The sequence below is a fragment of the Cotesia typhae genome, unplaced genomic scaffold (assembly GCF_013202065.1).
Source record: "Cotesia typhae breed Kobodo isofemale line unplaced genomic scaffold, CoteBio_Ctyphae scaffold_13, whole genome shotgun sequence".
In the NCBI taxonomy this organism is placed as follows: Eukaryota; Metazoa; Arthropoda; class Insecta; order Hymenoptera; family Braconidae; genus Cotesia; species Cotesia typhae.
In genome coordinates this window covers 7,844,748-7,858,897 of record NW_027423774.1, presented here as the reverse complement: position 1 = coordinate 7,858,897, position 14,150 = coordinate 7,844,748, and the positions used below count along the sequence as shown (strand labels likewise).

At 33.5% G+C, this 14,150-nt stretch overlaps 1 protein-coding gene across 1 annotated transcript in view; it reads right to left on the bottom strand.

The window, feature by feature from the left end:
• The window catches only part of LOC141534509 (uncharacterized), a 121,676-nt gene that overhangs the window by 88,246 nt on the left and 19,280 nt on the right, over window positions 1-14,150 (bottom strand). Inside the window, exon 2 of the mRNA XM_074253901.1 lies at window positions 8,749-8,908. Coding sequence (XP_074110002.1) covers window positions 8,749-8,836 — 88 coding nt within the window. The 5' untranslated portion in view covers window positions 8,837-8,908. The remainder of the gene's footprint in view (window positions 1-8,748; window positions 8,909-14,150) is intronic.

The window sequence follows — 14,150 nt, the reverse complement described above, 5'->3', positions numbered from 1 at the left end:
CCAATTCGGAGATATTTGAAGAAAATGAAAAAAGAACAACTTTTTTTGCATTTTCTCGAAATCTATCGGTCCGAATAGGTTCAAATTTTCAGGAAATCTAAGTTTGGCGAAGCCTTTTCGAATGACACCACCGCGATGAAATTGGTCAAGCCGTTTAAAAGTTATATAAGGGTTACACGGAAGAGCGGATTAATTTTTAGAATCAATCAGTGTAGCCATTTAGAAGTTATTCTAGAAAAACCATTTTTTTTTTTCAAATTTTATCTTTGAGATTTATAAAAATCTAGAGAACCGAGTCGATTCAAATTTTCACGAAATTTAATAGCAATGATACTCTTTGGATTGCCAACTATTTTGACTCGAGCGGTTGATCCGTTCAAAAGTTATAACAGGACTACACACACACACACACACACACACACACACACACACACACACACACACACACACACACACACACACACACACACACACACACACACACACACACACACACACACACACACACACAGACGGACATCATTGCGAAAACATTCAGGGAACTTCCTAGGACTTCAAAACGTCAAGATCTGATGAGAACTCCATTTTCGAAAAACGCGGTGAAACCAATATCTTCCCGATTTTTGAAAATTTTCAATATTCTTAGCGGGAAGTTAAAAATGTTTCTTGAGTGTTTCTTCGAGCTCAAAAACATAAGTTTTGGATTATTTTAAACTCTCCAAGCTCAAAAGGTTATAGAAGTTTAATAAAACACGATTACTTGAATTTTCGGACCGCAATAACTTTTGAATGAATCAACTATTTTTCAACTAGTTGGCGGCATTCGACGAATTTTCGTAAGCCTCATGAAGAATCTTTATTTAAGTTTAAATTGATCCAACTCGGAATTTAAAGGAATTCCGAGAAAACTTTTTTTTTGGTTTTCTTTAGACAACGATAATTCACGCACGAATCAACCGACTTTGATCGGGCTGGTGGAGATCGACGTGATTTTTTGATGTTGACAGCTGATTAATTTTTTGAATCGATCGATAAAGCCATTCAAAAGTCGTTCCAAAAAAAAACATTTAAAAAAATGTTAGGTCCAAGGTTTTATGTTATCTAAGAACCTTTTTGGATTATAGTGATAAAAATATTAGAGATAGTAAAATGCATTAGGCTATTTGTGTAGGCATTTTTAAGCAAATAACCCAAATACTTTTGAAATAACATTACTAATATATTTTATAGTTCTGGGTTTTTTTTTATCCATTAAGAAAGATAAAGTTCTTATCGGCTTTACTTGGGATTTTATGAAAATTTTCCCATCGATAGGAAAAATATATAAAAATTTGGCCAGATATAACAAAAAATTTTTTCTGTAGTTTTTTTTTTTAATTTCTCAAAATCTACTCGTTCGAATAGGTCCAAATTACATTCAAAATCTAAGTTCGGTGAAGCCCTTCCAAATAGATATACTGAAAAATGTTTTTAGTTCGGTTGAAAATGATAAAAAATTTTCAGCCAAATCTAAGAGGATATGGTCAAAAACTTGGCGATTTGACATGGAACGCCCTATATACATACAGATATACAGACATCATCGCGGAAACATTCGGAAAAGCTTTCTGGGATGTCAAAACGTCAACATCCGTTGAAAACTTGATTATCGAAAAAGAAAGTAAAACCAATAACTTCCTAACTTTTAAAAATTTTCAATTTTCTCAGCGGAAAGTTAAGAATTACCAAGAACTACAAGAGTATCAGCTTAATGATAATCAATACACATCCATTTGAATTTTTTTTTCGAGATATTAGTATCATTCTCGAAACTGATTACATAACTCGGCAAGGGACTCATGCCAGAGAATTGTGTATTTTGATCAAATTGATAAAAATCAACCAAACTATATAATTGCATTCATAAAGATAATAACCAGGGGACTGAGTATCAAAATGGCCCAGATACATGTTTCCAGCACAAACGGTATTTTGACACTAAATAAAATGGCGATGAAGCGCTAAAAGCACTACGGTTCTTAACTTAAAGCTAGTTAGGTCCTTATGAACGCTGCAAAACATAATATAGTGCGCTTGATTTTTTTTTCTTTGGTTTTGAACTTTTGGCAGGAGACTGTTTTTAAAACGTTGAGGACAAACTTAGGTTAAATGAATTTAATGAAACAAATGAATTTTCGGTACTTTTTATTGAAAAAAACAGTTAATTAACTAATTAATTTTATGAACATTATGGGCAAAATTATATATTATAGATGAATAACCTGGAATTTGATCTTAAAGTTTCAATTTTGGGAAAGGGATAGTTCAAGGGACTAAAATTTCGGTGGCTTACGAATTTATAGCAAAAAAACCAAAATTTATTTCATTCTAGTTCTCAATCCTCCAAATAGAAATATATTTTTACTTCTCTAATAAATTTTTTTTTAGTTGCAAAATAACAATTTTTCTAATAAAAAAATTGCCCAAAACAGCAAAAAATATCCTTATAGAGAATCACCCATTTATATACAGTGTACTAGGGTGTTTCAAAAAAATCAACTTTTGTAATTTTTTCAAATGGTCAGCAAATTCTCTCAGAGAATCCCAAGATAAAGATCTCGTCAAAGTATGAGTTCTTAATTTGAAGATTTACAGGTCGCAGATCGTAATTTTTTATTTCTTATTCAAAAAACATAGGAAAAAAAGGTTTTCAACTTTGGAATTTTATGTCTTCGGATTGAATCAATTTATGGCAATGATTATCTCTGATTCTTATATAAAATTGTACGCTTAAAAAAAAAATTCTCTCATCATTTTTACATATGTTGATTCCTCCCCGAGTTATTCGAAGTCAAAATTTAATTTTCATCGAACTTTTGGGTATTTTCTTAACTTTTATCGTACAATCACACCGGCACACGAAAAAAAAGTTGTCTGTACATTGGTCTAGATCCATCAACCTACATGTTCATCGACCCGCTGAATCCAAATTTGTAGTTCGTTTGGTTTGGTCACCCTCCAGTTTTGAGTGAAATGAAAAAAACCCAAAAAACGGTGAAAAATTGCGAAAAACTGCAGTCACAGCAATGAAAAAATTTTTGTAGACCCGTATCAAGTATGATTTTTATGTATTTCAATTAACTGAGTCTGTACCTAAACGTTAACTAGCCCGTTGAGCCGTCAAAATTTTAAAAAATAGCGAAAAACAGAAAAAAATTGAAATAAATCATAAAAAATCTAAATTATCGAGATGAAAAAAATTTTTTGGATTCAGATTGAGTATGACTTCTATGTATTTTGTTCCATTGAATTTAAATCTGAAATCTTGTCCCATTAACATTTTAAAATTTTTGGTCAGAAATCGAGATTCACAAAATATCCCTGCTATCTATGTTCGTGGAAAAACAAAGACAGGAAAAATCAGTATGTGAAGGAAGAATGGCCAAGAGTGAAATTCAGACTAGGTACTTATAATGTTATACGTGCACCATTGAATCCGCCTCCAAATATCTGCTACCACTATTTCACGTTAAACGAGGTCTTATAAAACAGTATACCAAAGCTTTGGACAAACATGGTGATTGTTACCAATACTTGAATGAAAAGTTTCCTGCGATAAGTGATGCAAAATTAAAAGAAAGAATTTTTGATGGACCTTAAATTCGCAACTACCGGACGTTACTAGAATAATTGGTGACAAATTACAAAAATTTAAGTTACTTAATAAACCTCAAACTACTCTTTACGAATTCTCACGTCGATCAGTTTTCTAAAAATCTTGGAGACTATAGCGAAGAATAAGGAAAACGATTTCATCAAGATATAAGTGAAAAAAAGGGTAGGAATCGAGAAAATTAGAATGTCGACATGATGTCAAATTTTTGCTGGATGCTATCAAAAGAAATGCCAGTAGAAAACATAAAATGTAAGAAGATCCTACTGCGTAGGTCATTTACAAATCAAAAAATTCGATACAAACGAACAACAGTCTGAAATTCGAAAATATGGTTTTGTACCTCTCTTCTTTACACGCTATTTCTTGCAGATTTTAAAATTTTGTCAATTTTTAATACTAAGATCATATTCCATCCATGAAAATGGACCCAAGTCATTAACAATCGTGTGTAATTGATTTTTTTTTCTCATGTTTATAACAGCAATTTTCCCGATTTTTTTGGTTTTTTAAGATTTTTTTTTAATTTTGTAATGAAGTAATCGTTACCCGTTACAAGCCCTTTTATCCGCATTCATTTAATTTTCGACGGATCACAGAGCGCTGTGATCTTAAGCCCTCGTATTCATAGTTCGAGACTAATAAGTAAGTCTCCAAAGTAGAGGTGTCGGCGTAGTGAGAGTAGGGACAACAGAGGAAGAAAAAAACGCACCAACAAATTTCGGAAGAGTTATTGTGACCGAACAGTCCAGCTAAACACCACGCGAAATTCTTCAACACACCAAGGAAAAATTGACACGAGTATCGAGACAAAGAGTTGCAGCTCGTCGAGGGATTGCAAATGAATTCATTAACCCGTCAGCACTCACGTTATGAGCATTTTGCTCACGCTCGATTTAAAACGATGATAACTTTTTTTTTTCAAACGGAAAGGGTAGATGAAATTTTTTCTATCTTCGAGTAATTTTATCTATTTTCAAATTATGAACATTTGAAATCCCTCAATATTATATATAATTTATAAAAAAAAATTTTTTTCATGCGCGTCGGAAATTGTGAGCATTCTTCTCATCACGGGATCATAGGTGTAACAAAAAAAAATTCACTTTCGTTAACGTTCGGGCCAATTCGTGTGCCTTCGTAAGTGTATAGCTGTTCGGCCGCACTCGGTATACTTCGTAACTTTTAAACTTATCTTCCGTTACATGTGCAATAACATAGACGCTAAGAATATTTATGTTTATTAGTTGTGTTTGTGACGGGTAATTTTTGAGTGTTTATTCTTTTGAGGAATAAACGCTGAACGAATATGTACGATACTGCGACACAAAACGCCCCCTCGCTCGAATCTGAAGCTCGCCGGAGTCCAGGGTAAAAGGGGGTTAAACAACAATATACAATCCGAAATAAAACCAACAGAACTCAGTTACTTATAACTAAACTATAAATAACTACGTCTAAATAAATAAACTCAAAATGTCAAACAGGTTATGATCGAGAAACAAAATATTCATTTAATTATCAACATCAATTCAATAGGTTACAACAAAAAAATAACAAAACTCTCGTAGTACGATTTTAGGTTATATCAAACCTCGATTAAATAATAATATTTTCACAAGTCTTCGGTGAATGATATTTTCAATATCGTAAATTATCATTAATAATTAGAATAATAATACTGCACTCATAAACAACAACTTAAAAAAAAGAAAAACCGGATTATTTACAACGTTAAATAATAATTTCTCGAGAAAATACGCCCGTCGAAGTATCAGGCGGACATGAATAACGAAGAGTAGGTAACTGCCGTCGTTTCCCTCCTCGTCCCTTCTTCCACGCCCTACTCCTCAGCTGTCCTGCACTAGCCATCGGCCCTCTCTCTCCGACTCAGTCCCACTTCCCTATTCTAGACCCTTTTTCCGATATCTGGGTTATAATAATAATAATAAATAATTATTCATTAATAATAATTATAAGAAGATTATATAACGCGGATATATGAATGTAAGTAATTGTATACTATTATTAAATTAAATGTCATATTGAAAATACTGTTTATCTGTAGATAACCAAAGTTTTTGAGTTTATTAAAATTATTATTTAGACTAATTTTCTCGTTTATATAAAATTCAATAAGTTTTAATATTTTTTAAATTATTTTGTATAATTTAAATCAGTTGTAGTTAAATTAATCATGGTAAATTATTTATTTATGTATTTTCAGATCATCATGGGTTCATTGTATAATTTGCGATCGTCAAAAAAAAATACCAAATGATATTGGACAAAAAGAAATTGATGAAATCGATCAAGATATTTTAGAACCTCTTCAACTTGATGACAACGATGAAGAATCGGATACTGAAACGAATGCTGAGGATGATGATGAAGTTGGACAATATGATACAGACACTGAGCAATCGCAATCTGAAAATTCTGAGGATTCTGATACATCTGAAGATGAAAATAATAATGATAGTTCTAAATATGTACTTGGGAAAGACAATTTAACTAGATGGCAACTTAATCCACCTAATCAACGAGTGAAAACTTCCAAAGCAAACATTATTACCCATCTTCCGGGCGTCAAAGGTTCAGCTAAAGATTTACACACTATTCTGGATATTTGGAAATTATTTTTCCCACTATCGATTGTGCAAGAAATTGTATCATGTACGAACATTTATTTAGAAAAATTACGTACAGAAAGGTCGTACCAGCGAGCAACAGATATTAATCCTATGAACGTCAATGAGATTAATGCTATGATCGGGTTATTGTTTTTAATTGGTCTGAAACATGGATCACACTTAAATTTAAGGGAACTATGGAGCTTTGATGGAACAGCACCTGATATATTTCGAGCTGTAATGAGTATGAGAAGATTTTACTTATTGCTCACTGCGTTACGATTTGATGACATAAACACTCGAGAGGAACGTAAAAAAGTGGATAATTTAGCTCACATCAGAAAATTTAGTGATGATTTTATAGAAAGGTGTCAAAAGCTATACACACCAGGCGCATTTCTGACTATTGATGAAATGTTAGAAAGTTTTCGGGGTCGCTGTAAATTTCGCCAGTATATAGCTAATAAACCTGCAAAGTATGGCATCAAAATTTATGCTTTAGTTGATTCAAAGACATTTTACACATTGAAAATGGAAATTTATGCTGGAAAACAACCATAAGGTCCTTATAAAATACCAAATAGCGCTTTCGATGTTGTCAAAAGATTGAGTATACTAGTTCTATATACAGGTCGCCATATAACAATGGACAATTATTTTACTTCAATACCTCTCGCTCAAGACTTGTTACAAAATCATCGAACAACAATAGTGGGGACAATTCGTAAAAATAAAAAAGAGCTTCCTCAGAAGTTTTTGAATACTAAAAAAAGAGCAGTTGCTATTAATGAATTTGTATTTTCTAATAATTGTACTTTGGTATCATATATTCCGAGGAAAAATAAAAATGTCCTTGTTTTATCAACTATGCATCACTCTGCATCACTCACCGGAGATAGATGCTGAATCTGGACCAAAAATGAAACCAGAAATGATAACTTTTTATAATTCAATAAAAGGAGTAGTTGATACAGTTGACGAACTGAAAAGAAATTATTCAACAGCTCGAGAGACCAATCGTTGGCCAATGGTTATCTTTTTTATGCTTTTTTAAATATATCTGGTATAAACGCGCAAATAATTTACAATAACAACAAATCAGCTGATAAAAATGTAAATGTTAACATGACTCGCCGTGAATTTTTAAAAAAACTTGCGTTCGATTTAATTCAACCGCATCTTCTTGATCGGCTTGGAGAGCCGAGATTGACCATCGAGCTTCGTCAAATAATTTCGAGAATTACAAAATTGAAGTCTGATGCTGTCACGGAAGAAAATACCCAAGAGAATGAGACAAGTAATGGATACTGCTCATTCTGTCCGCGCCGAAAAAATCGTAAAACAAAAAAGAAATGTAGCCACTGTTCTTCATTGATATGTAATGAACACACTGCATTTTACTGTATGGACTGTGAAAAACAGTTGACTGAATCTAATGATTGAAGTTTTCAAAAATTAAGTATTATTATTATTATTATTATTATTATTATTATTTTTTTTTTTTTTTTTTTTTATTATTAATATTTATAATATATCAAAAGTATTTTTTTGTGATTAACGCCATGAGCTGTGATAATGATTAGTCATTAAATTAAGCTTATGACTCAATGTGATAGATTGTTGTAACGATCTAAATAATTATATTAGATTAATAGTCATTTGATTTTAACTAGTATAAGTCTTATGAAATCTACGGATTTAAAATCTTATAAAAAAAAAAAATTAATACTAACATTTAAAATGTATAAATTTTTACAACTAATAAATTTACTACAATCAGTAATTTGAAAAATTATTTACTATAATTTTCACTATTTATTTTTCAGGTAATTATATGTATTCGAATAATCAAAATAATTTCTTTTTCAATCAGGTAATTATATTATTTTCAACATTTCACGTTAAAACAAGCGTTTTAACAATTATGTAGAGGTTATGAATCATAGATTTAAAAAAGTACTCAAGCACGCGAGATGTTAGACGCATGCGCACAGAGCGTGAGCAAAGCTCTCATCACGTGAGTAAAGATTACCCGCAAGTTCACGTGAGTGCTGACGGGTTAAAAATTCCAGGCACAAATATTACGTCTGAATAATTCCTCGGGTGTGCGGCATCAACCAGGCCCTCATTTCGGCTGAAAGTCATCGCCATTTCGCGTTCGGTCACAATCACTAGATTAAGAATATATTTAGTAAAATATTTAAGAATACGTTTAGAAGATTCCAGAACAATTTTAGTAAAATATTATAAATGAAGACCGAATAAAAGCCAGAACAAAATTCAGAACGAATTTAAGAACAAGTCAGAATTAAATAACTCAATTATTAATTGATAACACCAGGAATTATTTCGGATTATTAATTAAACATGTAGGCAGAGTCTGGATTAATTTTACTAGAAATTATTTCAGTTTGTTAATTTAAACTTATTTACGGAATACAACAGTTAATTACTCTACTTTACCTGTTTGTTTTGAATTGAAGGCCCGACTACTTGCTATGATTATCAGAAGTAGTAATGGGTTTCTTAAGTTTTTAAACAGTGGCGGCATAATTCCGTAAGTCGGATCTTGTACCTGAGTAGTTGTATTTTCATCCGATACCCCTCATTACACTCCAGCTTGCTGGAAAAAATACAATTGTTATTTTATTATTTTATGTTTATTTACAGAGCAGCACCATTTTACATTAGATTCTTATTTTATAAGAATCGAACTTTATTAAGTTTTAAAATATTGTGAACAACCTTAATCTAAAATCGAAATGAAATATATGTGAAGCCAATTCATTCTCAATGTGATTGGTCAAATATATCATAAGCATGAAAATATGTGCAATTCTATACTTATATTCAGGCAAGTGCACGTTAAATCTGATAGAAGATGAAAACAATATTCAAAAACTGAAAAATATCTCTAGAAATTGCGAAATTTTCCAATTCCTTACTATGAAACAATTTTTTTACATTTATGTAAACGTAAGTATAACATTGTAAAAGGGTAAAATTACCCTAAATCGATAAGTCGCCGGATATCGATAATTATTCGACGCGGCACTGGCGCGTCTCGATCTTCGGGCCTGAAGAGAGAATAGGAGAGGGTAGTTTTGGGTTATTATAGGTGAGCTGTGCAGTGAAAAAGGGAAAAGTAGTGTGACCGTCAGACGGAGTGCCATGGAAATCAAGAAAGACCGATTCCCGGAGTAGTGACAAGACGAAGGAAGTCAACTACAACTTGGACTTCATCCTCAAGCAGTGAGTTAGATCATCGTTTTATTCGTCAAGGTATCATTAGTGAACGACAAGCCAGCATAGAAAAAGACAGCCTGGGACGATACTTGGATCAAAGTGACTTGGCAGAAAAAGAAGAAGAAAACAGGACATGAGCCAGCGGCTCAATCTACTGAAGCCCAAAACCAGCCAAGTAGGGGTAGCTCTAAGAAACCGAGGAGAAAGAAGACAAGAACAAAGGCTGTGCTGGTCCAACCAGCTGAAGGGCGAACGTGCTTCAATCTTCTCAAGGAAATCAAGGCCAAGGTTAACTCGACAGAGACTGGAGTAGACATAAAATCTATCAATAAAATGAAGCGTGGGGGCATTCTTCTAAAAATGGGTCGCAAGACTGAAGACACTTCTGCTTTTACCGCTGCGATAAAAACAGCAACTGCTAACATCGGTACGGTCAGAACGTTCACACCATAAACAACGATCGAGATCCTTGACCTGGATGGAGTCTCTACCGAGAGCGACGTCCGTAAAGCACTTCAACGTGACTTTATTAACAGCCTGGAGATAAAACGTATGAATCTGACAAACCTTACACCGAGAGGCAATCTTCTGCGAGATAGATGAGGCTAGTGCGATCAATATCCTTGACAAGGCCTAAATAAATATCGGATGGGTAAACTGTCGTATACGCCCAGTTGCAAAAGTAACCCGATGCTTTAAATGCCTTGGTTTTGGACACTAAACGCTAAACTGTACGAGACTGGACAGAAGCAAGTGTAGCTACAAATATGGCAGAGAAAACCACAAGTCCGTAAGTTGCACAGAGAAGCCAAAATGCTTCCTCTACACATCGGACAAAGACGCTCAAGATGGCTAATGTCATATTTCTGGCTCCGGGCCTTGTAAGGCATTCCGCACAGCACTTGCCGAAGCTTTGAAGCTTTGAACGAGTCTTTGAATAGAAGATAGACGTTTGCTTCATCTGCGAATAACATCTAAACCTCCAGGATAGAGAATGGTTCGCCGACGAAACTGGCACGGCAGCGAGTTGGATTATGAATACAAAGAACGTTACCGCCAACAACAGTGGAAGTGGAGCAGGTTTTGTCTGGATTAAATCCCCCACGACCTACTTCATGAGCGTCTATCTTTCACTTAATGAAGAGATTAGTGTGTTTCGACCGAAACCGGCAAATCTAGAAGATGCGATTACTAAGTTTAGCGGCGAAGTCATCGTAGCTGGTGATTTCAACGCCAAATTGGTTGAATAGGGAGCTGCGTTCTCCGATACCAGAGGTATTACCTTCATTAAACGAAGTCGCCGACGTCACAGCTAGACTCGATTGCATAGTGCTGAATACCGGGAGCACCACAACCTTTAGAAAACCAGGGTAAGAAGTATCCATCCTCGATATCTCGTTTGCGACTCCTCGCGAGATGTTTGGCACCAGAACCAGATGGCATCCCGACATCAGTGATAAAGATTATAGTCCTAGAATATCCAAATTTACTCCTGAACGCCTACAATGCATGTCTGACACGTGGCACGTTTCCCACAATCTGGAAGCGACAAGGATTGGTCCTCTTAGACAAAGGTAAAGGAAACCTTGTAACACCTTTGTCGTTTAGACCACTCTGCACGTTGGACATTGTTGAAAAACTGCTCGAGAAGCTCATACAGGGAAGACTTCGCAACGACATCGATCGTACCGGAGGCTTTGCCACTAACCAACCTGGTTTTCGGAAAAGACGATCCACAGTCGGCGCGATCCAAAAAGTCATAGAGACAGCGACAGAAGCATAGACAGGTAGCATCAAAGCTCTCAAGATGTGTCTCCTCACACTAGACATCAAAAACCCTTTTAACAGCGCAAATTAGAGAGATATTTAGATGCCTTGGAGAACGAATTTGAAACAAAACCAGAGAATTTAGCAATAATCGATAACTATCTCGACAAAAGGACATTAATCACAGAAACCATGGAAGGTCTACAAGAACACGATATAACAGGCAAGGTTCAATTAAGGAACTTGACTTATGGGACACAGACTACGACAAGCTCTTAGAAATCCCGATGTCGAAACAAGTAGAGCTCTCGGATTTTGTCAATGACATCGCGGCCACGATAGCAGAAGACAGCGCTGAGAAGGCAGAACTATTGGTTCGGGAAAATATTAATGTCTACGAAATTTGGCTTAATAAACACAAGCTGAAACTCGCCAAGCGTAAAACCGAAATGGTCGTCCTGACACGTCAAAAATAGTTTCAAGAGCCATTCATTCTGGACATGAAACAGAATCAATGTAATTCTAATTGTTTGGCAAACAAAAAACATATCCGTGCGGCTGTGTGTGTGTGTGTGTGTGTGTGTGTGTGTGTGTGTGTGTGTGTGTGTGTGTGATCCTGTTATAACTTTTGAACGGATCAACCGCTCGAGTCAAAATAGTTGGCAATCCAAAGAGTATCATTGCTATTAAATTTCGTAAAAATTTGAATCGACTCGGTTCTCTAGATTTTTATAAATCTCAAAGATAAAATTTGAAAAAAAATGGTTTTTCTAGAATAATTTCTAAATGGCTACACTGATTGATTCTAAAAATTAATCCGCTCTTAAAATTGAAAAAACCACGTAGATTGCTACCAGTCCCGTCAAAATCGGTTGTTTTTTTCGATAATTTTTGAAAACGAAAAATTTCGAAAAAAGTGTTTTTTTACTTAATTAACAATTTCTTTGTTTAAGAAACTCGATGACGATCAAATATTCTATTAATATTAATTATTAACTTCTGAAAAGAACAGCATCAATATTTATCTTTGGATACTAGATAAACAAGAGAATAATCCCTGTTTGACACTAAGCCCAATGCTTCAAACACTGATAGAAGAATTGAATAGAATTTAATAAATTACTTGTAAACGAAAAATTTTTAATGGATTTATTCATTAACCGTTAACAAATGATTTGTAAATATCATTTATTTGTAGCTGAAAAATATATGAAACCCTCGAAACTGCTTAAAAAATGTTAAAAAATATTTTCCATATGACTAAAAAATAATAAATTTAATACTGATAAATATTATAAATAGTTTAAAAATGTTTGTTTCTCCCTAACAAAATTATTGAAAAAAATTGTTAACAAGTAAGCTTATTTATCACTCTTTTATACAAATACAAATTACTTCTACAAATACTTTTATCAGTGAAACTACAGTTTTGAGAAGTCACTAACGCTAAAAAATGCTTTAATTATTTATTCTTTTTAATCACATTATCTTTAATAATCGTAAGAACATTTTCTAAAAAAATCATTAAATGAAATTATAATTAGTAGTTACTTTTTCACAAATGAAAAGTTACAATTTCTTAATTTAGATCTATTTAACTATGATCATGGATTTGTTTTTGGTGATAAAAAATTCAATTACTTCGTTAAAATCGAATGAAGTAAAAAATTACATTTCATAACTTTATTTTGTCAATAATTTATATTATTTAAACTATACAAAATTTTTAGCAGTTTATAAGTTTAATTTTAATTATGAAACATCATGTAATAAAGCAAAATGACTGACTGATGGTTAGGTAACTAAAATTAATCTATCGTATCACTACCACGAGCAGCGAAGTCAGTAGAGTACGAGACTTTCACGCCAGCGAACTAGGTTCGATTCCCATCGTGAGCAAAGATTTTTTTCCAGGTAATCTAAAGTAATCGCGAGCTACGATAAAGAAAGGCTGATAATAAACCGTATAATCACGAATGCAATTAAAATTAAAATAAATTTTTTAATTACATTCGCATTTTTTTAGTCCTGGCAAATTAGTTCCTCAAGGCTTGGTCCGAGCCGTGAGCCATGGTTATCCAAGGCTCGACCCGAGCATTGGCAGCATTAGCAGACGGCGGGGTCAAGGATTGTTCCAACTCTTAGCCAATATTTCCTTCCTACCTGGGAAAAGAACTCAAATTTTGTGGGAATTTTTTTTTTATCAATTTAGAAGCATTTACGCCCCTGGCAGCGAAGAAATTCAAAAACACCCCTTTTAAGGACCACCCTAATATTTACATATATTATACTAGCCGTTCCCACCCGCTTAGCTGGGCGAATTGTGAAAGGAAATAAATTAAATTTCATGTTTCAATTTTATTTTTTTTTTCATTCATATTTTTATTATTCTCCTTTTTTTTTATTTTTGTATGAACATAAGCATGCCCCGTGGATAAAATTGTAAGTATCAATATTGTTTTGACTTGCACAGATTGTCAATTCCATCGAATTAGTCTGTAAATTTTCTCCATGTGATTTTTCTAGCTTATATTCATTGTAACTTTCAATGTGTAATCATTATAACATTTCATACCCAAAAATATTTTTTTACATTCTACTCACCACTCTGATATTACCTACATACTATATATATGGAGTGAATTATCGCGAAATTCGATTTTAGCTGATATCTAATTATAAAGATAGAAAAATGTTCAAAACGGTTGACTTTGGGGGCCATTCCTGTAATTTCCTGTTTCTCTTGAAATTCTTTCAAATTTTATATCTGTAGAAAGTGTAATTGGAGAATATGAATTTTTTGATAATTAACAGCCCCGCATTCCTATGTTACAGTTTGGAAATGGATATTA